The sequence below is a fragment of the Sebastes fasciatus genome, chromosome 5 (assembly GCF_043250625.1).
Source record: "Sebastes fasciatus isolate fSebFas1 chromosome 5, fSebFas1.pri, whole genome shotgun sequence".
NCBI lineage: Eukaryota > Metazoa > Chordata > Actinopteri > Perciformes > Sebastidae > Sebastes > Sebastes fasciatus.
The window spans coordinates 9,903,381-9,930,485 of NC_133799.1; the positions used below are offsets into that span (position 1 = coordinate 9,903,381).

At 40.4% G+C, this 27,105-nt stretch overlaps 1 protein-coding gene across 1 annotated transcript; it reads left to right on the forward strand.

The window, feature by feature from the left end:
• Positions 1 to 3,844: 3,844 nt before the first annotated feature.
• Positions 3,845 to 25,657, forward strand: tie1 (tyrosine kinase with immunoglobulin-like and EGF-like domains 1). Its single transcript, XM_074634981.1, has 24 exons — positions 3,845 to 4,135; positions 5,121 to 5,417; positions 5,539 to 5,649; positions 5,813 to 5,968; positions 7,349 to 7,480; positions 8,167 to 8,307; positions 8,411 to 8,539; positions 9,278 to 9,423; positions 10,687 to 10,831; positions 10,961 to 11,119; positions 11,535 to 11,672; positions 13,741 to 14,043; positions 14,482 to 14,772; positions 15,294 to 15,487; positions 15,624 to 15,770; positions 15,880 to 15,943; positions 16,079 to 16,189; positions 19,906 to 20,096; positions 20,672 to 20,785; positions 21,555 to 21,625; positions 23,505 to 23,545; positions 23,667 to 23,763; positions 23,855 to 23,954; positions 24,617 to 25,657. The coding sequence occupies exons 1-24, from the start codon at positions 4,072 to 4,074 to the stop codon at positions 24,686 to 24,688; spliced, it is 3,414 nt and encodes a 1,137-aa protein (XP_074491082.1). The 5' UTR covers positions 3,845 to 4,071; the 3' UTR covers positions 24,689 to 25,657.
• The last annotated feature ends 1,448 nt before the right edge of the window (positions 25,658 to 27,105 follow it).

The following is a 27,105-nucleotide window of genomic DNA, read 5'->3' on the forward strand; positions in this document are numbered from 1 at the left end:
ACATGATTTGTGTCTCTCTTGGTCTCCATGATCTTTAGGAATGGTTTTCTTTATCAGACAACATGGGGTACGTTGGGGTGGAGGTCAGGGGTTTGTAAGTGCAGATGGGGAGGAATTGAGGGGGGTGATTTAAGGGGCCTGAGAGGTGTGAGTGACACCCTTGCTTAGGCTCCCATGGCCCAGCAGGATCAGTGCGTGTGGAGCTGGGCCAGTTCGCCACACAATGAGAGGAAATGGGAATTTAATACAAACTTTCTCACAAAGTCTCAGAGACCTCCCGCCTCTGTTGCTGGTCTCACACCCCCAGCTTTGCCATCACCACCTCCACTACAACCACAACAAAATGTCAGAAACCACTAAAACATGCCCGGGAGCGTGCTGCTGTAAATTTACTTTTTGACACAATTTAGGTGGCATTCCTCCGCAATGACTTATCTCAATGGACTTTGTGAAAAATTATGCTTGAGAGTGGCAATGTAAACTGTTACAGCAGATACAGAATAAAATATAATAGACAAGCATAGACACAAGGAGATCAATTTTAATACCTTACACAGATTGCTGGTTGCATGACCCAAAAAATTGTCACTAAGAACTCTAAAATGTAATAGCCTGTTTTTGTGGACATAACAGCATGTGTATGCGTGCGTGCGCGCCTGTGCGCATAAGTGGCAGTATGTATACACCTCTCTGTCAGTTAATTTCTTTCATGAAACATGACAATGTTAAAGATACACTTAATAAAGACTATATGAGGTGAAAAAAATGCCCCCCCCCCCTGTCAAAGCTGATTGCCCGTCCGCCCCTAACACTCTGGCGCCGACCCTGTATTTCAGAAGCAATCACAGCTCAATGGAATATAAAGAACACCTGAAATGAACCACAATTATGCTCTTTTGCCTCAAATTTAAGAAACAGCACATTTTCTTTCTTTCTTTGATTGTTGGCAGGGTTGAACAAGATTCTTCAAGATTTGCATTGTGTGTTCAACTGTTGTTATGCCTGGGTAAGCAATGTTGTGCTTTTTGAACTTGGCCAGGAGACACACTGAGCCCCGACTTTGTCTGGTAGGTTCATGAAGCGAGCGTCGGTCACTCTAACAACAAACACAGTTCATAATTACTATACGGCAACAAAGACTTTTGGATACAATGGCTAATGTCTGAGGAGCACAGAGTGTCCTCCACCCTACATGGCCACTCCAGAATAATTTCCTTCACACACGCACACATACTCTCACACACACAGTATTCTATGTACACACATACAGTTACATTATACTATACTGTTTATGCATGCTTAGAATCTGTCTCACGCCAATGCACCATCACATACGCGCACACATGTTCATGCACATATACATACATACACAAAAGCAGCCACCCCTGGTTTCTGGCTCCTGACAGTCTTAATGCAGCCAGAGGCTGAAGCGTCTGTGTTGACCCAGCCTTTGGTCTTTTCCCTTTTGGTTTCCTATAGAGGCTCCACCGAGCTGTGCCTGCAGCATGCAGCACTTTTCTCTCTTTGCACTCCTTCCTTTGCGCTCCTCCTCATTTGTTTCCCTTTACTAATTTTGATCACACAGTCTACAGCATTCTGTAAGACTTGTCTGAAAATTGACTCAATTATGTGCAAAAGTAGTTTGACAGAACAGTTTGTTGCATAATGTTTTATTGTAAACCTTTGGCTATGCCGTACATAGATGTGTGCTGCAACCAGAACTGTGCAGTTAGCGGTCTGCTTTTGACAGTTCAGTATCATTGTTCTCACTGTTCCTGTCAGTGGAAGGTTTTAAAGCGTGCATAGGAAGTAAGACTCTTTTAAAAGAAGTTGTTCGTGGTTTCTGAGCTACACAGGTCACACTAACAGATTAAAGGGACAATAAAAATCTGTGCCAAGACCCTTTGTTTGCCAAGAGTCAAAATGGAAACAGTGTGATTTGCAGACAAAACAGTGCCAACCTGGGTCTACCCATCTCAGTTTTAATTTGATTTCTTTTACCTTAACTAATTGAATCAGCAGGACATCTTCTGTCGTTATGGTTTTCAGTGTGTCCATCATGCACTATTTGACATTATTTTTATTTTTTTCAGATTAGACATCAATGTGCCCATGCTTTGCAAATAATATATTATTTTATTCTGTGTTTATTTCGACAATAGAATATTCCTCGCAGGCCAAAGGAAAGCCACATGAGCTCCCGAAATCGAAAACAGGATATCTCAAACAATAAGAAGTTGAGTCAACTTTAAGTTGATTGTCTGAAGCCGCGAGGTTATGTAAAGAAAACATCAAATCAGTGCAACAGTTTTTACAGAGAAAATGAGAAAAGGCGTGTGCCGTTTTTCCAACTGGATGTTTCAAAGTAAGACGGGACAGCACTTAAAAGATCGGGGGCAGAAATGGCAGAATAGACACAACAAGCATATTGTTCAACATTTCCTGAGGCTGACTGATTATCACATTGAGGGGAGGGGGGAGGCTGACCATAAAAGCTGCAGGGATTGTAACTAACTCATTGAAGTGAAAGAACAAAGCTGTTGCATTTGGCAAAATGTGATACCAGCTGCTGCTGCTGCTGCATTTGGTGTTCTACAGGATCTTTAAAAAAAAGTCAGGGCAGCAATAAAATACAATGTCAGCCACAGAGGACACATGGGGCACGAGGAGTGTAGGTCTTGGCCACACAAATGCATGTAAAGTATCGGTATAATATTGTGATAGAGTATACAATTGTCAGTATGGGTAGTTGATGTAGTTTGATGAAACACAGTCTTACAGGGGAACACCACCTAAATTAAGAATTCCAATATGTTTTTTCCATGGCCTAGTAAAGTTCAATCAATATGTGTGAACATGAGCTCCTCTCTCTCAAAGCCAGAAACCAGAGAAGTAAGTCTCAAACTTGTGATGTCATAGGGTATAAAGTCTGGAGATGCCCCATAGACAATGAATGGGAGACTGATTCTATGGACCCACTGAATGATTTTCTTTTTTTATACCCAAAAGAGCTTTATTCTATTGGCGTGTTGTCAGTTGTGAATCAGAAAATGTTCCCATATATTCAGATCATTCCTCTGGGTGCTCTCAGTGTCATTTAGAACATCTCTCCACATTCATTGTGGAGCAGCTCCACACTTCATACTTGATGACATCACAAGTTTGAGTTTTAGAACTCTAGTTTTTGGATTTGGAAAAAAAGTTGTTCATGTTTACTAATATTTAGTTTGACTATCTTAGACCATATTAATAACATTTATGAATCTTGAAAATAGACGTATAGTTCCCCTTTAAATTCTCCAAAAATGTATATTTTAAAATCCCTGACATGCACAAAAATCCTGGTGCCTCACGTTTCACGACATGAAAACAAGTGTGCAATATGTTTCTCACAACACAGAACTAAAATATTCCTGTCACAACTTTTCTTCTAACATAAATTAATTGTTAAAATAGAGTCATAAACCTCTAAAAAACAGAATAATTATCTTTAAAAATGTTAACGATTGTGATTACAAAAAATACTGTAAATCAAAGACCATTTACATAAAAATCACAAATGAAACATGTCATTTTTTACATCTTTTTCTGTCATTTTGAAATACAGACAAAAAATTTGAAATTTCTTGAAAAAAACTAAAACAGTAAATATTCGTAAGATATTACAGCGTCAATTGTATGCAAAGACAATCATGATGGTTGGCATTGTATTGGAACAGAACGTGACACAGTTTAAACTCATAAAGACATGAGTCTGATTGGGAGGTCTGGAGCGCCAGCAGTCCTCCTGTCTGGTGACGCTCTTCCTTCCTTTCCCACCCAGAGAAAGAAGCTGAGCTTTACCGACTCTGGTCCAACTCTTAGTGTGTGACGGACCGTGATACCACCTCTGAAAACTATACAGGACCGCTGTTGTCTTACCGAAGACATCTTACACCTGAACTGGAGTTCCGGGTGATTCGCCAAGTTATGCGTAAAAAGGCGCACCACTCGTCGTGACGCAGCGTCACCGTTTTGGATGTACAACTCTCCCTGTAAACCCTGTGATCTAGTAACGACAACTTCTTACCAATGAGGATTTTAAATACCATGAGGATCTTGGGGGTGTTTGTGTTGTGTTTCCTTGATTTATCAGGTAAGGGGGGAACTTATTTTAATGCTGCTTGGGTAGCTCTTAAACAGAGCAAAATATTAAAGTAATTGATTTTGTTATGTATATTAAGAAAGACCAATTTCTCACCTAAGTTTATACTATTTGATTGTTATATAATTAAAACAAATTATATTTTTTATGTAGTTAAAGTCATAAATACCCTAGTTGTGAAGAGTGTGGATGTTTGAACCCTTTGGGAAAACAGGAGCTCATCCATGTTTCCTGCCATTGTTCTGTGGATCTGGGGCTTAAATATCAGTGAGAAAGGAATGCTTGACTAACTGGCATTATTGGGTTTGGCACTGTTGTTCAAATAATCACATTCCTGGAGGCTCTTTTGTTTTTGAAACGATATTTCGTACAAGGGGTGCTGATATTGCCAGTTTCTCAATCTGGGGTGTCAGTGTGTAAGAGTCACTTTTATAATGAATACATTGTGAGATTCAAGACAGAGGCCTACTGACTTTGTATTGTACTTCATGTGTTCATATATATATATATATATGGTCTATGGCACGGTTTTGCGTAAACTGTGTCAGGTGTATGAAAAGGAGTTGATGACATCTGCATCATTAAATCCAAAAGTGAAACCTTTGACATAGTCCAGAACACGTGCCAAACTGATATCTGCCATTGTGAGCTAACTTTAATCTTAGAAAAAGGACTACATATAAAATACAGGCATTTCTTTTGAATTCTGCCACAGATTTATGAAAGAAAATGGAGTTGAATAGTGCTGTATGAAGAGTGACCAGTACAATATCACAATCAAATTATAGAGATGTTGTTCAAAATATAAGGCTATGCAGTTCTGAGTCTCTTCTTGAAGTGGTTGAATTTTTCATTTACATGCCTAAATAAGAGACGATGCTTGATGCTCCTGTCTCAAAAGGTTTGTGAATCGTAGTAGTCTGATAATCAAGTCGAGCGCCTTATGACTAATAAACTCTAATTCCCTGTCCTGCAGATGCTGTAATCGACTTGACCATGATCTCCACAGCAGAGGTCACCAACGTCAATAACTTCTCCATCTCTTGTATCAATGGAGAGCGCAGCCCTGCCCAGGTTGAGCTGGACATCAAGAGAGACAACAAAATCCTTATTTTACCCAAGGAGCCAAATTTTAAAGTGCATAAGCCCAGGAACAAGGAGGCGGTGGCCAGAGACTTCCGTGGGCTGGATCATATCGGTATCTTCTACTGTGAATCCACTCAGGAAGTCCCCCCACTTGAGACGACCACAATGATCAATAACTTTAGCCCAAGTAGGTTTAACTAAGAGTGTTATGACAAAGCCTAAACTATGACCAGATTATTTATGCTCTACAGTTTTCTTATAGTGTGTCATGTTTAGAAAATAATGCTTGTATCTGTGTTCTATTATAGCAAAATTTGTCCCAACTCACCTAACACTGACTGCTAACAAAGGAGAGACAGTAAACCTAAGAATGCAGCTACACGGCTCCGAAAAGAGAGATGTGACCTGGAAGTACAACGGTAAGCCAGTTTACATGCAGACACATGGAATTTAACGCGCAATAAGAGGTCGTACACTCACAGGTTTTTTGATTTAGGATCTTTTGCAAATAATGATAGGATTGTGCTTTTTAACAAAGTGGAAACAATGGCATTAATGTTTTTTTTTATATGTTCCATGTAGGAAACTACTTTTACATGACTCACTGGACCGATATGATCAACAGCACAGCTGTACTCACTCTGGAGAATGCAGCTTTTGCCAATCAAGGCATCTACAGTGCCAGCTACGTGGGGGCCACCCCTCTTCATGGAGCCTGGATGAGGCTCATCGTCAGAGGTTTGTTGGATCCTGACATTCACACACTTCGAAACAGGAACACACACACAGCAATATACATAATTTACATAACGTGTTCTGCCCCAGTAATATACTAGTATACTACTAATCTACTGGGAGGAAATATGATTCACTGCACACTCTAGATTTAATAAGATTCATCATGCAATTCTTCACCTTTCAAATAGCGCAAATGTAAATTAAAATTAAAAAGGAATGTGGTTGGGGGAAAAAAAGAAGCTTAAATTGCCTTTATTTTCTACAATGAAAGCAGACAAGTGGAAAGACAAGACAGACATTGTTTGGTTACGTCTTATAATAAATTAATGAATAAAACAAAAATAGATAAGTAAATCCCTGAAAAAGGAGACTCAGAAAAGTCACTGCGCTCGGCCAGAAAATAGTCAAGCACATAATACCCTGTAGAACCACAAATTGTCATTATCACATTCAGTTTCTGTATGGATTAAACAAAAGATATGTGTTATTTTGTGAGCTTTAGATATGCTGGTATGCAGATTTGTTTCACCTTTGGACAAAGCCATGTTAGCTGTGTCCTCCTGTTTTCAGTCTTTATGCTAAGCTAAGCTAACCTTATTCTTATATGTTTTTGTCATATATGATTTTTGCCTGTTTTTTGTTTTATTTGAAATGCATTGAGTCTACGCCTGTCGTATGAAATGTACTGTATGAATATAATTTGATTGATTGATTGATAACCGGCTGCTGGATTTGGCCTTACTTTTAATGGACAGACATGAGATTGGCATTGAACTCTCAGCAATAAAACAGATAAGCATGTTTCCCCAAATGTCAAAATTCTGGCCATTCTGGTTTTCAGCTTATTGAATTCAAGCTAAGACATGACATGTTTTACAGAGACAGCATGTGTTGGTTTCATTTCCTGTAGCTCAGTATTGTGAAGAGACATCAGCGGTATTAACACTATCTCCACCCTCCACCTGCGTCTGCTTTGAGATTCCCCTATTCCCTCTCTCTCTCTCTCTCTCTCTCTCCACCAGATGCATTTTACTACATGATTCAATGTCTTTGTTTATTTCCTTAGATATAATGAATTCTACAATATAAACAGTCTATCTCTGCTTGAACAACTGTCCAAAATACAATACAAATTGCTAAAACACATGTAAATGATATGATATGTATTTAAAGTTATTACACTTTAGGTCTGCATTCTCTAAGATGGTCAATAGCAGATGCACTCAAAAAGTTTTTGGGGTTCAATAGACTGAAAGCTGAAACAGACAAACAAACAGTACACATATCCAAGGAGGACATACCATGTATGGATTTTGCACTTCACACTTTCTACATGTTGTATACCTTTCTAAAAGGAAAGAAAACTCTTTTTCTCTGTAGACTGTCCCAGTAAGAAGTGGGGTCCTTACTGTGACAAGGACTGTCCGGAGTGTCTCAACGGCGGAATGTGTCATGATGCCGACGGAGACTGTATCTGTCCTCCGGGATTCATGGGAACGCGCTGTGAGACAGGTTTGTACTGTACTCAATACAAGGTCCTCACAAATATAGTAGTACAAATTTTAGTATGTGTAAATGAGAGAGAGAGGATGTGCGTAAAGGCAGATTTTTTTGATGACAATGCTAGCATGTTGATGATTAGCAGGTGTAATACTTACCATGTTCACCACCTTATTTTAACTTGTTAGCATGCCAACATTTGCTAATAAGCATTAAACACAAAGTACTGTTGAAGCTGGTTGGATGTCTTTTGGTCATAAGCCAACAATAATATAAAACATAACATTAATACTGTGTCAAAACAACCCATGGTTTTGAGCTTAATTGGTGACCCAATGGCGTGTTACCCATAGATACTGGGTAAAGCTAATCCAGTATTGTGTCTGTGATCCAAATTGGGTCAATTTTGACCCAACAATTTGTATTGTGTGCACATGTTTTGAGCTATTAGTTCCTAAAGTAAGGAGACTACATTGATCATCATCACATCTTCACAACATTTAGGTCTAAACTGTTTGTCTTCTAATAATGCAATCAAATAGAACTATAAATTCTAAACCTGCGGGTTGAGTACATTGGCAAACTAATTGCTCTATCCTCTGTGGTGTTTTGCAAGGCAGGTTCAGGCATGACACAGCAAAACTCAAGGAATTTAAATAAACACATTTGTGAATTTGTCTTTCTCTGATGGTTTGCAGCCTGCAGAGAAGGAATGTTTGGCCGAAACTGCCAGGAGTCATGCGACTCCTCGCGGAACTGCAAGGGGCTTCGATTCTGCCTACCAGACCCTTATGGTTGCTCCTGTGCCAGCGGCTGGTTTGGGAGCCGCTGTGAGAGGGGTGAGCACTGCATCACATACAAATATACATATGGTTTGATAATGTGTTTTTACCCTTTTGTGCGTCACACTGTGCAGTACAGCTTTCTGTTTTCTATTGTCAGCCTGCCATAATGATATGTATGGACCAGACTGCAGCCTGAGCTGTAAATGCCAGAATGGTGGAGTTTGCAACCGTTTCAGTGGATGCCAGTGTCCCACAGGGTGGAGAGGACAGAACTGTGAGAAGTCTGGTAGGTATCGTCACATCATATTAATCCCTCTTTTATCCATTTTCTTCCTTCTGGGTCCTCTGTGGAATTGACTGCATTGAGTCTGTTCACATCACAATGTGCATCACAACAGCAAACATTTGGTAACTTGCACTAGTTACAAAACTTACAAATTAAACATGCAGTTTAATTAAACCTTTTCACCAAACAAGCTGGCTTCATCTGGCTTTATGACAGAACCCCAATGAAACCCAGATGAAGCCAGATGCTCTGGTGAAAGTGTTTAATTAAATTGCATATATTACTTGAGTCTGCAACCATTTTGCTTCACCTTTTTTAAGTTTTGAAGCTTTAATGGTCATCGTGTCTGCACTTGCAAGAGTGCACTTCTCTTCTTTCTTTTTTTAAGACTTAAAGTTTATTGAATTTCAAGTTTTCAGTAACACAAAACAACATCATAGAAAAGCCAACAACACAAGAAAAGGATGGAGGATTGGCCAGTACTAAAAGATAAATAAAAGCAAATAGATTTTCCTGTTTCTTCATGCATAAGTTAAACATAAAACATAATCTTTTGCTCGTTAGGAATTTTGAAAAAGAGGCATGCAGTAGCTATGGACAGCTATAGCTTTATTTTCTGGGAAATATAAGTTTTGAAATACACTGCTGTAAAAAAAAAAATTGGAAACAAAATTTTCCTCTGTCACTATCCACATTGTCTTTTCTCAATCTCTGCTCCATGCCTCCCTCTATTTTCAGACCGAGCTCCCCAGATTTTGGATTTGGATAGCAATTTGGAATGGAATCTGAACTCAAGCCCCAAGATCCTTTGTTCAGCCACAGGCAACCCCCTGCCCAGCCACAACAGCATCGAGCTGCGAAAGCTGGACAGCACTGTGCTCAAGGTAGAAAGACCGCCAGTTGCTTGCAAAACTCCTACCAAGATAGCTTATAGTAAGCCTGACTGAAAATAAACAAAATTCAATGATTGAATAAAACTTAAACCAAGGTAGTCAGGCAGAGATTAAATACAAGGCCACACAGGGAGAGGGTGATCTAGTACAGGGTTCCCAAAGTGTCTGCCTTGAGGACGGGCCGAGGGAGGGTGCCGCAAGATTTGTCATGTCTTTGTTCATTTATTGTGCATATTTAATAATGTTTCACCACATTAAAATAGCCAGCAGCATTTACATTCTGTTTGTGTACAGATTTAACAAATAAGATACAACATGTTAATTAGTGAGTTTTACAGATGCTGATGAGCAGTAATTTGGGGAAAGCTAGGCTAACTGTTTCCTTGTCTTTAATGCTAAGGTAATCACCTCCTGGTTCTTAATACGCATACTTAACACGCAGACTTAAGGGCAGTATTGATATTGCCATCTAACTAGGGCTGCAACTAACGATTATTTTCATTGTTAATTAATCTGTCGATCAGTATTTCTTAAAGCCCAAGGCAACGTCCTCAAATGTCCTGTTTTGTCCACAACTCAAAGATATTCAATTTACAGTCATAGAGGAATTAAAAAACAAAACATATTCACATTTAAGAAGCTGGAATCGGAGACTTTTTTTTTCTTAAAGAAATACTCAAACCAATGAATCAATTATCAAAATAGTTGGTGATTAATTCAATAGTTGACAACTTATCGATTAATTGTTGCAGCTCTCAGTTAGACAGCAAAGAAGCATACTTCTTAAAATGTCAAACTAGTCCTTTAAATATGTAAAAGGTAATGAATTACCCTAATAATTGTTCAATAAAGCAGTTTCAGGACCTCCAGGAACATTGTCGGGTGGTGTGACGTCAGATTAACAATAAAATAAAATTTTACTGCCCCTTTAAGATTAGGCTGATGATTACAAGGTTGAGTCAAACTCGGAGGAAGTCAACAACACAATGGCCTGACCAGATAAGGCTGTATCACTCTATAGTGCAGCAGTTACCACGTGTTGCCTGCAAGTGACATGTGAAAATTCTGTGTTATTCTTTCCGTGCTGTTTCCTTGATAATAAAAACAATCTGATAAAGAATTGTACAAGCACTTCACACAGGAACAAAGTTCTCAGAGTGAGGACGTAGCAGCAGCAAGAACAGTCACAGGAAATCTGAATATGGTTTTCATCTTGCGTCGCATTATATTGTATGTTATGTGCTTTACTCTCAGGCTTCTCGCACTGTCATGGACTCCAATAAGAGTACAGCCCTGTTTGAGATCCCTCGTCTGAGTGCTCAACAAGGAGGGTTGTGGGAGTGCCGGGTGTCCACCAATGGAGGCCAGGACTCCCGCAAGTTCAACCTCACCATTAAAGGTCTGTGTGGTTACTTTTGAGTAAAAATGTGAAATAATAAACAGAGAGGAAAATATATTATTTTGTGACCATTTCCACACCACATGCCAGCAACAAAGAATTTTCAAAGTTTTTTCTGTGTCTACTCAGAACCCCCTGTTCCCGCTACTGCTCCCAAACTGCTGGAAAAAAAGAGTAAGCAGCTGAAGGTGATACCGGTGGACTCCCACAGAGGAGACGGCCCCATTGTCTCCACCAAGCTTCTCTACAAGCCTGTGGAGAATGGAGACTCTTGGTCATCCATCATAGGTAACATATCATTCAAAGATTCCATTTAGGCAGCCTTTATCACAGAAAGCAACATTTATTTTCATTCCACATATGTATAATGTACTAGCTACAGTTATAGAGTGAAACAAATTTTTGCTTTTTACTCAAATTTATAATTAAACTAATATTTAAAATAAAACGTTTTTACGAAACACCCTAATCGTGTTTTCTCTACAGTGTGCATCATATCCTACAGAGTTCAAGTGCTCGGCTGATTTTTTTCCCCAAAACAACTCATCATATAACTAAAAAATAAAGTGTTACCTCTGAGTTTTTAATGGTTTTACATGTATATCTGTGCGGGTGTTTGTTTTAAGCAAAATGTTATCCAACATTTCTGCTGTAAAACCATAATCTTACGTAATCAGCATTTCCTACATCCACTTTCTTTCAGTTTATGACAAAGAGCCCATCACGCTCATGAACCTGGAGCCTTCAACACGTTACCGCGTCCGTGTCCAGCTGAGTCGCCCTGGGGAAGGCGGGGAGGGGGCCCAGGGGCCAGAGGCCATCATGGAGACTGATTGTCCCGGTAAGACCCACAAATAACTGGGATCGCACACATACTGGTTTATTTATCTGGAAATCTTGTCTGAGAACAAATGTCTTCAGTCTGGACCACAGAACTTAAGCAAGCACAATTATCTTGTGTCTAGTGAGACTAATAGTTCTCTGAGCAGTGCTTTTCCCAGGCCTTAAGGAGCCAGTTGTCTTTTCCCCCAGTGAGCATATCTGTCCTGATGACTCGAGTACGGGACAAATATAGAAAGATACCAGCGGACTGAAATGATCCGTGGGCACTTCTTTGCTGGAAATAAAATGAAGACCCTATGGGATCAAAATAACAAAAAACAAACCTTTGTTATCAGTCAGCTAGGAGTCACTAAACTAATCACTGAATAGCAAGAACCTGCATTCAAGTGGCAGAGTCAGGGATTTAATTCCCCAATGATTGTGGTGTAGAGGGAGAGAGAATATCTGAGTGTGCAAGTAAAGAAAACTGAAATGGGAAAATGTCTCTTTGGCAATATGTGGTTAGATCCGTGTGTGAGATGGAACTAATTTGATTCATTACAAGGGAACGTTGGTCTCTTGCACAAGCACAAACTGTTTGGAATAGAGACTCGCATGCCTTTGAGAGGGACCACCGAAGAGTTTAAGACCATGGAGTGAGAAGTCATATTCAAAAGTGCATATGATGCAAATTAAATTCTGCACCATAAAATAGTGTATTCATGGTTGACATTCATTCATTTTCTCAAGCTACTTGATTACATTACAGGGTGCTGTGGCCTACAGTATACTGTACAATCGGCCAAAACGCAAGCAAATACCCCAAACAGGTTGTAGGTTCATCACAGAGCCAACAGTGTCCCAATTCCATACTGCAAACTAACTGTATACAGTATATACTATATACTAATCTTTATAATGTACTCCGTTTTTGCAGTTAGTATAAACATAATCAACATATTTAATGTTTTGTGTTTTATACTAAAAAGAAATCGATACAATACTTGCACAGTTGGACATCAATCATACTGCGAAATAAAATGCTACTGCCAAATAAAGAGAAAGCTAATTTTCTTCACTCAATGTAATACTTTTACTTTTGGGAGGCGTTCCTGGAGCTGTTTCTCTGCCATCCACACTTTTCATTTTTTTTCCAGCTGTGAGCTCCTCCAAAGCGTTTTTATCCCAACTCGTCGTATGCTGTATACTCTTTTCGGTCGCAGTAAACACGTGCTTAATGTTGTGAAGTAAACAAAACATTTGCTTAGGTTCAGGCAATAAAAGCACTGTAGTTAATTTTGGGAAAAAACAACATGGTTAGGCTTAAAACCTACTACGTTTGTACAGTTAAAATTACACTGAACGTTGTGAACAGGGGACATGAACGAACAGCTGATTGTAACATAGCGCACGGGACACGAACAGCGGTCTCCTGGATGAAAGCCTTGTGTTTCTTGGTCCCATCCACCTCCCCTCCCGGCGCACTTTCTCTGAGTGTTTATTGTTGGATGTGTTTACATTGTTGTTAATGGAAAGTCCGGTGCATCTCATACAGGCACTAAAGGGTGCCTTGTGCGTCGGTACGGAATGCCGACGGCTGTGACAAAGCGTCGGTATTTGACGCCCTGGGAATGAGAACAGGCTGGCTCCTGGGAGAATAGTGAACATCACTATACACTAACAGCATACTCAAAAATCAAGGGTTTTTAGTTTGTATATTGACTGTTTTGAGTATGCTTTATCTTATCACTTTCCCCATGTAAACAGATTACATACACAAAGTCTTAGAATTAGAATGTAGTTTGGATTTGTGGCACAGACATGCAAACACATTCAGACCTCCAACTAAACTGCTTGTCTTTTGACTTTGGGAGGAAACCAGAGCACCCTGAAATGAACCATGTGGGTAAATTCAGAAAGGAGCAGTGCCAATATTTAAAGCTAGTTCCTTCTTGTTGTGAGCTAACAGTCCTAACTACTACTCCAAAATACTGTATCTGTCCTTTAAGGGGCAATTTTAGGGAACCGTGACTGACATAATGAGATAAATTCACAAGGAGCTCATCCTGTGTTCTCTGTCGCTGCAGAGCCCACAGTTCAACCTGAGATTGACATCAGCTCGGTGGAAGGCCGCAATGCCACTGTACGCTGGCGACTTCCCGCCAACAACGGCGTTAATGCCGGCACAGCCAGTGGCTTTTTAGTGCAGCTCATCGGGCCTCCGCCCTACAGTGAGAAACTACTGGAGGAGACCACCCTGCTCACTGTGCTCTCCACAAAGTTCCACAAACTGGAGTACCAGCAGGACTACACCGTGGTGGTGCACCTCATCAACTGTGGCAGCAAGGGGCCGCCCTCCAAACCGTACCAGTTCCGCATCAACAGCCAGGGTAACTCTGCTGTTAATATGCTGCAAGTAATACATTTACAGTGGTTTGTGGCAACACATGAGGTCTAACACAATATGTTAAAGGCTCACATGTATTTAATTCTAATGGTAAATTAAATAAAAATAGATGGGATGATAAGAGCTTCTTAGATTTGCTGTATAATTGGTGCTTGCTGGTTGTTTGGTAACTCTCTCCCTGCCCACAAACTTAAATTGAGTTTAGCAGCTGATAGCTAGGTGTCAATTAATTATCCAGTTTAGTTTGCAATCAGTGAAATTGAAAAAAATACCAATCCGACAGAACGGCAATGAATGCTGTTAAACCCTTGTCTTTCCCAGAGCACCAAAGTGTAAAAGCCTGTGACTGGAGCAGTGATGTTATTTCAGAATATAGTTTTACAGAATCTAATCTGTTGATTCTAATCTCTCTGTATCTCAGGTCCATCATCCCCACGCAACATCCAGGCCCTGCCTCTGTCCATGTCAGCCATCCAGGTGAGGTGGCAGCCCCCCGAAGATCCCAATGGAGGCATCATTAAATACATCATAGAGTACCAACCAGTTGGCCAGGGGACCCCTCACCGTTGGGTGGACACAGACGATGGGAACAAGACCACCAAAGATGTGACGGCACTCAACGGCAGCACGCTCTACCAGTTCAGAGTGAGGGCTTCCTCCAAAGTGCCGGGAGAGTGGAGCAAGATTGTTCAGGCGATGACACAAGGGGATGGTGAGTAGGAGGTTATTGTCTGCTCAACCACCTTTTATCCAACGTTACTGCGACTGATGTGTTTGATCAATTCAAACTCACATGACAGACCTAAATATGGAATGTCAGAGCAGAAAAGATTGAGTAAACCTTTCCTCTCTGGTTTGGCAGATCTGGCAGCAACAGTACAGCAAAAATTTAATTTTTTGGATTACTAGAATGACTTCTTTTCAAAATGAATGATTGAATAATCCAGTGTACTGACATGAATCAAGGACTTTTTTTTTATAGTTTCTTGGACATACATGTATTTTCCCTTCAAGCTAAAAGTAGCTCCCAGTGGAAAATTTCTACACCACTGTACTTGTGGCCAATACTGGACTTTTCCCAGGTGGCGTTGAACAAGACCACCCACACAGGGACAGGGTCTATTTATCTCCACTATCTGAAAATCATCTCCATCTCCCTACTTGGTTTTTCTCTCCTTCTTCCGTCCTGCCCCTCTGTCCTCCCTTTCCATCTCTTCCTCTTTTCTAAAAAAGGCATTCAGAGTTTAACCCCGACCACCCAGGGTGTGGCAGGGAGGCCAGTCGGGGATAGTTACCAGCTGTTGGTGGCAGTGGTGGGCTCGGTAACTGTCACCTGTGTGACTATCCTGCTGGCACTGTTGGCTCTTTTCTTCATCCGCAAGACGCTGCTCAACCGTCGCCGCACCTTCACCTACCAGTCTGGATCGGTAAGGGATAAACTGAGTCTTGGTTACCATCATATCTGATCTGACAAAGCTCAGATGTGTTTTGAGACAATCCTACTGTCAAGAACTTTAATAAATGTGTATTTATTGCCGAGCTTATGACTGTTTATACCCCCAGGGTGAGGAGACTATTCTGCAGTTTAACTCAGGAACTCTGACCCTGACACGGAGGCCCAAACCAACGCCAGAGCCCCTCACCTATCCAATCCTGGAGTGGGAGGACATAAAGTTTGAAGATGTCATCGGAGAGGGCAACTTTGGCCAGGTGTTAATTTTAATGCACTTTTTTACTGCATATTTTTGTAATGTTTTTACTTTGGTTGACTTGGTCCTTTATTCTTAAACATTTAAGCTAACAACTGTCTCAAAACCAGGTCATCAAAGCCATGATCAAGAAGGATGGCAGCAAAATGAGCGCAGCCATCAAGATGCTGAAAGGTGACCTTGGCACACATTCATACAAGCACACATTACCATATGCAGATGCTGTACATGCATCACACACAAACACACTGAAGCTGCTTTGCTTGCACTTTGTCTAACGATGCCGTGCGCATGCTGATCTTCCCGCAGAGTTTGCCTCAGAGAATGACCACCGAGACTTTGCAGGGGAGCTGGAGGTGCTGTGTAAACTAGGCCAGCATCCCAACATCATCAACCTGATAGGAGCCTGTGAGAACAGAGGTGAGTGAGCGACACCTAGTGGCTTTTATGGATATTGATGAGCTTTCGAGTTGAGGCTTTTGGTGATGGTGGTTAGGCTGTTTGGTGCAAAACTAAGAAAGTTGTATGTATGTTACCTTACCTTGCTTACCTGATGTCTAGGCCTCGTAAATTGTGTGATATACAATATATTCCCTCTGTCATTTTGTGGACCCAAATTTTAGATGCTCCAGGACACAACTTATACGGTAAAACAGAAAGATATATTAGGAGGAATGTATAAAGAGATCGACTATTTCTTATTATATATATACTTATTTATCATACATAGCCTATATCTGAAATAATAAAAAACACAGATCTTTGAAAAAACAAACCCATTTCAAGGTCCACTTACAAGCTTTCTCTGGAGCGTTCAACCGTATCACACGGTCTTTATCAGCGGGTACAGTCTGTTATTGACTTGTCATGGAGATGATCCATTGTGATGGATATATGAGCTCAGAGTTATGATTTCATCTATGGCACTTTTAACAATGTCTTGCCTGTGCATAGATGTAGTATACTCAATAATATACTGGATTGGTATGTATTGCAAAATATGTGTGGAGACTTTCCAAATAGTCAAATAATCTAAATGTATTTGCTAATATGATGATAACAATGATTTATGATGATATACTAGTCAGTGTCCTGCAGACAATATCCTGACCAGATCCTACTTCTATCTATCCATATTCAACTAATCATACCCCTGTATGTACTACGGTAAAGGAACAGGTTAAATTCTTCCTGCTTGAGATCCAAACAGATCCACTCCCATCTGATCCTCTGTCATCTGCACCTGGAAAGCACCAGAATGTGTCCAAGTGAAATAATCCCTGCCTGCCAGAAGCATTTTGCACTATCACATTTGTTTGATTTGTCCATGTGCCTCACAGGCACGCTGCTGTGACATGTATTTATGTATTTGTATAAGGTTTCCTTGGCTCCAGTTCTTACCGTGGAGTATCAGTTTCCCACAGATCCCACAGCTACATCCGATGGCTTCTACGTCGAATAATTGCTTTTGTTTGATCAAAGATTGATAACATATGGGAGAGGAAGTCTGTATGGAAAGCACATCAGTGAGGACATTACAAAACCAAATCAGCCTTGAAAAATAAACCCACCGGTTTCACTTTCAAGCACTTGACTCTGCAGACCTTCACTCTACTGTGTTTACATCTGTTGTTTAACTCAGGTTCACTTATTTTATTAAGTGATTAGAGTTCAAAAAAACATATAGATTGTACCTCCCCAACCTCAACTAGAACAACAAAACCTCATTCTTATGAATAATGAACTTATGAGCATTACAATGTTAAAAAAAAGAAGTTAAAAATGTCCAACAAGTCCTTATCCTCCATTCATGTCTTTTTCTTTTTAGAGCAGTTATGGTCTTTTGTGATTTAGCTGTTTGTTAACATGCCTCATACATTTTAAATAGTTTTTTTATTATTTTGTAATTTGTAAATTGTAATCATTTTATACAAAAAAGACTATTTGAAGCGTTAACACATGAGTATTCCATTTACAATATGGAAAGACTGGCTTGGTGCTCAACCAGCAAACTGATTGTAAAATGGAGGGAAAGAGGAAGGAAGTAAGAGGGGAAGGAAGGAAGGAAGGATGAGGGTAGGGAGGGAAGCAGGCTGGAAGGTACAGATGGGAAAATAAAGAAGGACAGAGATAAAGACGAAAGACATGATTTCAGGGAGTAATATTTCTTTGACATAGTTTGCATTTGGTCCTCCTTTGCTGCCTCTCTCTTTGCTCAAGCTGTTGAATTGTCTTTTATTGCAACAGAGAAAGTCACTGGCTTGCAGTGGTAGTACAAGCTGTTACTCAATTGCTGTTTTTGGCATTTTGGGAGTTTTCTGCTTCATTTTTTTTCTGGTGTCAGGCATTTATTCATTTGATCCATTCAGCATCTGTCTGTAATTTCCCCCCCCCCCCAAAAAAGGGAGGAAATATATATGGTGTTTTCAGCTCAAAAATGTTCTCATCTTGCAGAGATCTGGAACAAATCCACTGTACAGATATCAACATTGTGAAAGAATTAAGTGCGTGCAGGGATAATTCAGCATTGACCGACAGGACAGGAGGAGGAAATGAACATAGAAGATATTTGATAGATACTCAAATGTCAAGGGGAAGATAAAGATTGAAAAACAAACTAGTCAGCATCCTCTGGATCAGCTTTTTATAGCACAGCATTTTTGCTGATCTCTGTGGAGACATATTCTCATATACTACCATAAATACACATATCGAGTTGTTTTAATGAAGTTGGTGCCAGGACAAGAGCTAATTCATTGATTGATTTTACTGTGAAAAAGTAAATACTAAGCCTAAAGACATTGGGAGCTCTAAAATGTTCTTCCATTTGTTATTTTGAGGAGAAATCACAGTAATCCATATACAGGCTGCTTCCAGAATCGCATACTATGCACTACATACCATAATATATGTACTATCATTCCAACATACTTTTGTGTGAAGTAACAGTAGTATGTATCTTTTCAGATGCACTGAACTGTAATATATGTTTTCACTTCCTGAGAGCCTCCTTTGTCGGTTTGAGACATGTAACCATGGTAACCCAAGCTCATGTGACCAAAACAACAATTTGTTAGAGTCAAAGTCTGAAGTAATTTAAAAAAATGCATTACGCCTAGCAAAGTGAAATCTTATACTTACACTTAAATTGAAGCGTTGTTGACGTTACAGAGATGTCCGGCATTGTCTGTTATGAACGTTGTTGTTACTACCGCATTGCATTGTGGGATATTCATGCCACCGCGTTTGTCCAGCGTTTGCATACTGTGATATTTCACTGGAAATAGTATGCAATTTGCAAACTATTGGTTTCATACTAGTTTCGGAAATACTTAAAAATGTCACATACTGTTGTAGCATACTAAATAACATGTTAGTATGTGATTTCAGACACAACCTACTGTATTTCATTGTGCTGATATGCTTGGTTTCTCATTTTGAGCAAAGAAAATTGTTTTGGAAAGATGTTGCTGCAGGAAACACAGCATGTCCTGATTACCATAATCTCTTGTAGCTGAGAAGGAACATAATTTTATTATGTTCCATTTCTTTGACCAGTCTGTCCATCGCCCCGTTATTCTTTCCTTCGACATATGGTATTAGCTAATTGTGTTGGCACTCTCTCTGGTCCTGGTAAAATCAACATGAAACCCTTCCAACAACCACAAATGCCTCATGACCTGTAAGAACTCTGGTTTCGGCTGGAAGCCGTCATCTATTAACAAAGTCTCGGCCATCTGGTTGAACTCTGTGAGGATTTCATGAAAGGTCTGGTTTACTTCTGTCTGTGTCAAGACAGAACTGTTGAAGACCAAGCCCCTTACCAGCTGTAGCTGGGTCTCGTCCCGGCCTATTGCAGGCAGGCCAGCCAAGCTCTTAGTCAGAGTTTTTGGGGAGGTGAGCTGCTAACAGCTTGTGCAGATAGAAAATGAAATGTTTATTAGCAGCAGCCTTAACTCTATTAACCACTTAATTTTCTTGTGATGTCAAATACATTAAGTATTGCCCCAAAGTGAGTTTAAATCTCATATCAAGATATCAAAGATGACAAAAAGGGACATTTATGGCACATTTATTAAGTATCCTTTCCATATAAGGTCCTCTTCCTAATGTTACTTTCTCTCTGTGTTCTCAAGGTTACCTCTACATAGCCATCGAATACGCTCCCTATGGTAACCTTCTAGACTTTCTGAGGAAGAGTCGAGTTTTGGAGACCGATCCTGCCTTTGCCAAGGAGCATGGCACTGCCTCCACCCTCACCTCCCAGCAGCTGCTGCAGTTCGCTGTAGACGTGGCGACCGGGATGCACTACCTAAGTGACAAGCAGGTAGGAGGAGAGAGACCGTGTATGTGGGTGCCTGTTTGTTTATTAAAACTTTTACCTTTCCTTTAGTGTGTTACATAGTTTGTTGTGCATGTTAAAGGTCTGCAAAGTTACAAAGCCCAAAGTTCACGCCAAAGGGAGTTACTCTCCCCCACAGAAACACTGCTCCTGAACTGCCTGCAAAGCATTTTACGCAGTTTAGAACCAGTGTTTGCTTGCCTTGATTGAAGTCCTGCCTTTTCTTCCGTGACGTGGTGATGTCACCAAGTAACACATTTGCCAAGCGGCTAGTTTGGCACGCCCGCAAACAAAGCTAGTCAGAGCAGCGCTGGAGCGGAGTCCAAACTGTTTGGTTCGGTTGACCAAAATACAAGTATGCTCCTGAAAATGAGCATAATAGGTCTTCTTTAATTTGTGTGGATGAGTGCATTTTTCTTGAGATTTTCTTTCCTCTGTTTAACGTCTCTCATGAAGGCATTTTTTTTTCAACAAGTCCAATAACAGTAGATGTTGATGAAGTAAATAAGAAAACATGTTAATGAAATAACGCCTCTCTTCAACTTTTTTGGTACTTTTAGTTCATCCACAGGGATTTGGCAGCCAGGAATGTTCTTGTAGGGGACAGCCTTGTGGCAAAGATAGCAGACTTCGGCCTGTCCCGCGGTGAGGAAGTTTATGTTAAGAAGACAATGGTGAGTGGTCGGGTCGTACACTGTTTGTTTTTTTTTGTCAGAAAACAACCCAACAGAGGGCAGAAGTTGTTTGACTTTTTTGTATTCCATGTATTTTCACTTTAGCGGACTAATGCTGTTGACATCAGCTACGCACATTTCTCACATGTTGAAGACAATAACTAAAGTTTGTTCTGTGAAATAGCAATAAAGACAAATCACTTGCACAGATAACCTACAACAGATATTTACCAGTAGATATATATACGCATGATATAAATTTGTGACCCCACAGTATTATATCTTTAGCCTATAAGTATACCATTTTGAAAAAATCATTTTATTATTCAACTAACAACTTATTTTGAAGATTAATTACTTACTGATACTTTATTGCAAGCTGACAGTTATTCACTGGTGTCACGTCAAATTAAATTCAGTCTAACAACCTAAACAGCAACTGAGAGATTCTGATAATATGTGAGATGACCTTTAGAGGGCAGTCAAGTGCAGCATAGTGCGTAGTGGGAGTATAGCAGTATACTGCATTGCCCTAATAGGCCATGGACTTGGTACTTGTAATGTTAACTGGATCTCCATCATCAACTTGTGGCACCACAGTAACATCCTTTCATTTTACAATACATAATAATAATAATACTTAAGCATATTTTAATTCTTTATTTGTTCCTTTTTTATATTGAATGTTTTAATATTCACAATCAGTGTAAACAAGTTGATATATCAACATAGCAGAAGTTTTCACATGAATCTCTTGCTTGGCTTTCAGGGGAGGCTGCCTGTACGCTGGATGGCCATTGAGTCCCTGAACTACAGCGTGTATACGACCAAGAGTGATGTGTGAGTGAACAGCGTCAACTCATCTGATCAACTAACATAATATCTCACTTTAACTACTGCACTAACTGCACCAGGTGGAGCTTTTCATGCCAGGCAAAGCTCACAATATTTATCACACGGAAGCTTCAGTTATGTCTGTATTTGACACTGCTGTACCAAAATGCAAAACATATTTCTTTTGGGGCTTATTGAGTGACATGGCATGCCTTCTGATGTTGCAAAACAAATCATCCGTCTGCAGAGTGGTGGAGTGATAATGGTGTGTTGTGTAACTGATAAGCACAACCAGGAAGCCTTGGGTACACCTTAGCAGACAAAACCGAGACGTTGGTCTGTCAACAGGAGTCTATTTATACGCAGTGGAGAACAAGCTTGAAGAGCGTAGGACAGCTAACGGAAGAAGTCTGCCTGTAGGGTCAGAGAGAGTTGTAAAGTTTAGGGAAGAGAAACAGAGTTTAAGGGAGAGACGGAGAACAAGACAGAGTGAGACGAGATAAACAAAGACAAAGAGACAGGCCGGCACCAAAAGCAACACTTCTTGTCTGCTCGTATGATCTACCACACTGTGACACACTGTGAAACAGGTGGCATTTCTCTTGAAATCTAGCAGTAATCCGATCGCAGGAAAGAAGGTGGTTTCATGTTGTTGAGACACTCAGTGGTTTCCCGTCTCTTTCCGCGTTTCAAGTTCAAGTTTCAAGTTTATTTGTCATATGCATTTAAAAGTACAGTGAAATGCAATGAAATGCATTTTACCCTGTCTCTCTCTCAGCCCTTAAAATCTATAAATAGTACAGTTGATAAATACTACAATAAATAAGACAATACCTGAGAATAAAATTATAAAACAACCTAAAACATCCATAAAACAATCCACAGCTCTGCATTCATTTAGTGCTACTGTTCAGTAGTCTGACAGCCTGCCTGAGGGTAAAAACTGTCTCTGAGGCGAGAGGTCCGAACTCTGATGCTCTGTAGGTGCTTCCCTGAAGGGAAATAAGAGAAAAGTGTATATGCTGGATGACTTGTGTCCTGCATGATACAGAGTGCTTTCTTCCTGCAGTGAGTGGTGTAAATGTCCTGTAACTGTGGTAACGGTGATCCAATAATTTTAGATGCTGTTTTCACTGTCCTCATCAGGAGTTTGTGGTCATATGATGTAATGTTGCCAAACCATACCAGTATGCATCCAGTTAAGATGCTTTCTATTGTGGACCGGTAGAAGTTGATGAGGGTTTTTGTGGACATACTATGTTTCTTTAAACACCTAAAAAAATACAGTCTCTGTTGTGCCATTTTTATGACACAACCGATGTGCAGGGACCAGGAGAGGAGTCAGAAGTGTTATTTATATCGACAGGTGATTGAACAGTTTTAATTCTCCTGAAGTCAATTATAAGCTCCTTAGTTTTCTCCGCATTCAGGGACAGACTGTTGTTGTGACACCACATGGTCAGTTTCCTCACTTCGTCCTTGTATGCCATCTCATTGCTATTAGTAATGAGCCCTATCACTGTTGTATCATCTGCAAATTTCACAACGCCGTTTGTATGATGTTTAGCCACACAGTCATACAGTGTGTACAGACTATGCAGTGAGGGACTGCGACAGCAACCTTGTGGAGCACCGCTATTCAGAACTGTGGTAAATGAGTATCTGTTTCCTAATCTTACTGTCTGGAGTCGACCTGTCAGAAAATCTTGTATCCAACTGCAGATGGAATTACAGAGGCCAAGGTCTGTCAGCTTAGATACTAGAAAGGATGTTGAGAAAAAACTGTAATATCATTCAATTCTTGAAGGCAATGATTATTTTCAGGTGTTAATAATAAAACCCTTATATTTTATTCCCATGTCTGTCCTTGCATCTTCTCTCCCAGGTGGTCTTTTGGTGTTCTCCTCTGGGAAATTGTAAGCTTAGGTAAGTAAGCATACATCTTGTGGTCCTGTGATGGTAGCACGATGGTGACGATTCTCACCATTTCTCCACAAACAATCCCAATCATAAAAGCATTTTCTCTCCTTCGTGTCTTGTGTGTCAGGTGGCACACCATATTGTGGGATGACGTGCGCTGAGCTTTATGAAAAACTGCCACAAGGCTTCAGGATGGAGAAACCCAAAAACTGTGATGATGAGATGTAAGTATTTTGAATTTTGTAGCTACAGATTAGCTTATTCTGTTTTCCTTTCCTCTGTTCTATTCATCAATGTCTCTCTCTCTCTGTCCAGCTATGAGCTGATGAAGCAGTGCTGGAGAGATCGGCCCTACGAGAGACCCCCCTTCTCCCAAATCTCTGTCCAGCTCAACAGGATGCAGGAGGCCAGGAAGGTAATCCTGCTCTCACACAATGTCGGCAGAAAGGGTTAGAACAGGAGAATGTCCTGTTGTTACCACTTAGGAGTGTTCAAACATTACTCCCAAGATGGCTACCCTGTTGCTAAAACCATACTATGACATTTTTATTTTTCTAACATACTAAACTGATGTTTTTTATGAGTTACTATATTTTGAAATGTTTACGTGCTATACTATAATTTTTATTGCATTTTTATGACATACTTTAGGCCTACTACGACTTTTTTTTATGACATACTCTACTATTAACGTTTTTACATTTGTTATGATATGCTATAATATGACTTTTTGAACATTTTTATGACATACTATACTGTGACTTTTTATTACATTATTTATTATTTTTTATTTATTATTTATTTGTATAGCTATTTAGTTTGTCAAGTTACATATAGGGTGTTACTGTTTGAGTTAATTTACAATAAACTACCGCAAATTGTAGGTTTGCAGCCATTTGGCACCAGATATTTGACACTCTCACTAAGTGTGGTCTGTACAATATGACATAAATGCGTTATGAGGCTTCAGCATTAAGACACAGATGGAGCCATCATACCTCCAGCATGCATCCAAATACCATGACATTTTTATTATGTTTTAAAATCTGAAATCACAAGCTTCTATCCATCTTCCAGGCTTATGTGAACATGGCTCTCTTTGAGAACTTCACCTACGCCGGGATAGACGCCACGGCCGAGGAGGCCTGACTACCAGCCCCCCCAGACCCTAGCATGCCACGTAGATCCAAGAGGAAGTCCCGAGGATGGTCGCCACGTTACTGCCACCTCCCTGCCGCTCAACATCGTGACAGGAGGACCAGGCGCTCTACCAAAGCCACCCAGCTATAGATGGAGGACTGTGAAAGGACACTGTGTTGAGGTATCGGAGGCATTAGGAGATGAGGAGTATCGCTGGGCCTTCGGTGGAGAGATGCGATTGCAACTATTTCGGGAAATACTGACCCCCCTATTACTACAAACTAGTCCCAGAAAAAAGACACAACATTGTACCTCTTGCTGTTAAAAAAGTTACAATGCTGGACCCTTTTCTCTGAGTGTTTGTGGGGAAGCGGCAAATAAGGAGCTATGTGACTTGCTGAAACACCACAGGGTCTGTGGGGTTGTCGACGCTGGACTTTATTTTCTCTCTATTGCTCTAAATGGAGAAGGAAATCTTTTCATGAAGATGAAATTCAAAAGACACAGTATAGATCGCAAATACTCTCAAATATGTTCTCAGACTGTTAGAAAAGGATGAAAAAAAACATACATTCTAGCACTTAAAGCCAGCCTCATTCATGCCATCTGTGTCTTTTACTGTTTGCCTATCACTGCCATGTGAATATAACTACTACTGTATATATTTTCTCTCTTTTTAAAAGGTCAAATAGATGTATCAAAGCCTCCTATTCGAATGTAGTCAGAGATACAGACTGATATAAATGCTCCATGTGATGCATGCAAGGCTCCACCACCAGAGTAGTTGTTTGGAAGATGCTACTAATACAGGGCAGATGCACAGCCAGTCTACCAGCTATCAACATTATAGTTTACCTTTAACACTATGCAACCTAACACAATGTAATATATCTATAGTATGATAATGTACAGTATGTTTTCATTAACTGGCTCCTTGAATAAAGGTTTTGCGTGGTGACTGGACTCATCACCACATAAGTAGCTGTTCTTTTTGCGTAAGTCCAGTTTCCAGTTATAAACTGCAGTTTCTGTGACACAGAGGAAGTTGACTCAAGCAAAGATTATTATGTTTTTGTTGTTGCTGGCCTGCTAAATAGTGAGCAATGGTGGGAAACCACAGGCCGGGCTGCTGGGGGCCAAAGTGTCCGTGGAGAGTTCAGGAACACGGATCTCCCCGGCTGCACCGAGCTGATCTGTCACTGGGTTTCCTTCACAAACCAACCGCAGGCACGCAACTGTCTGTCAAACATAGTCTCAGTGGGCCAGCTTCCTGAGGACTCCCACACAAAGACACCAGCTATACAACAACGCAAATGTGTATTAAGGGAACAAGAGCCCCATGAAATTTATTTTTATCCCTTGACCGAAAAAGAGCTAAAGAATTATTTTGAGTATCAAATGCTCGCTCTGTCTGCACCACTTTAAACCCTATATGTCAACACTTTGCTCCCTGATTTGGTCACAGTGTTATGAAAAGGCTTACATATATCATTGTACGTGCTATCTAAATATAATTGTATGCCTCCTGGACTCCTGGATGAACTGATTCGATTTTGGTGGTCAAAAGTCAAGGTCTATGTGACCTCACAAAATACATTTTTGGTCATAACGCAATCATTCATATGCTAATTATGTCAGTTTCACACACGTTTAATGTTTAATAGGATACAATGATGAAGTGATGACATTTTGGACAGACATGGATGTAAAGTGCAACTTGACTGGTTGGCAGAGGCATACAGCTGCAAGGTGGTTGGCGGGGAACAAATTATTATACTGGGATGTCTGGTGTAAGAGGGTGAGATGCTTGAAACGGTAGAGAGGGTGGCTTGGCATCAGGGTTTACCTGAAACAGCACTGAGGGTGTTGGTGTTTGGAGCTGGAGGTAATTTTTCTAGCATGAGCATAGTTGCAGGTATTGGGAGTGTGGTGTATTGTCAGCAGGTGTTGAGGTGTTGTTAAACAGTACTGTTTAGCTGGATAACAGCTCCAGCACTCTGGCAGTGCTCAGCTGAGAGAGTTAGAGAGCTCTTAGGAAGAAGCTATTTTTTTTATAATAGATGCACAGGCATTTTATGTCCTGTAGTGTTTGACAAGCAGAAGGGGAAGTGGCTGAGGTGGGTCGGACCTTTGGTAATGTTGGTTTCTCCAGCGGTAATGGTTGATATGTCAATGCTGTCTGGTGGTTAAGACCCAATGACGCAGTCCTGAGTATATTGTTGCAAGACTTTTCAGTCTGAGCAGACCTGAGGCCTGTACTACGAAGCGATTTCAACATACTCAGGGTATCTTCTCGTTATCTGGCTTCACTAACCCTAACAACCGAGATCACGCTAAGCGGTCCTACGATGCTGGTTATCAACTCGGTAAATCAACCCATGGTTTCTCAGTCTGGCTACGAGCGCGTTCACATGAACAGGGCGGTG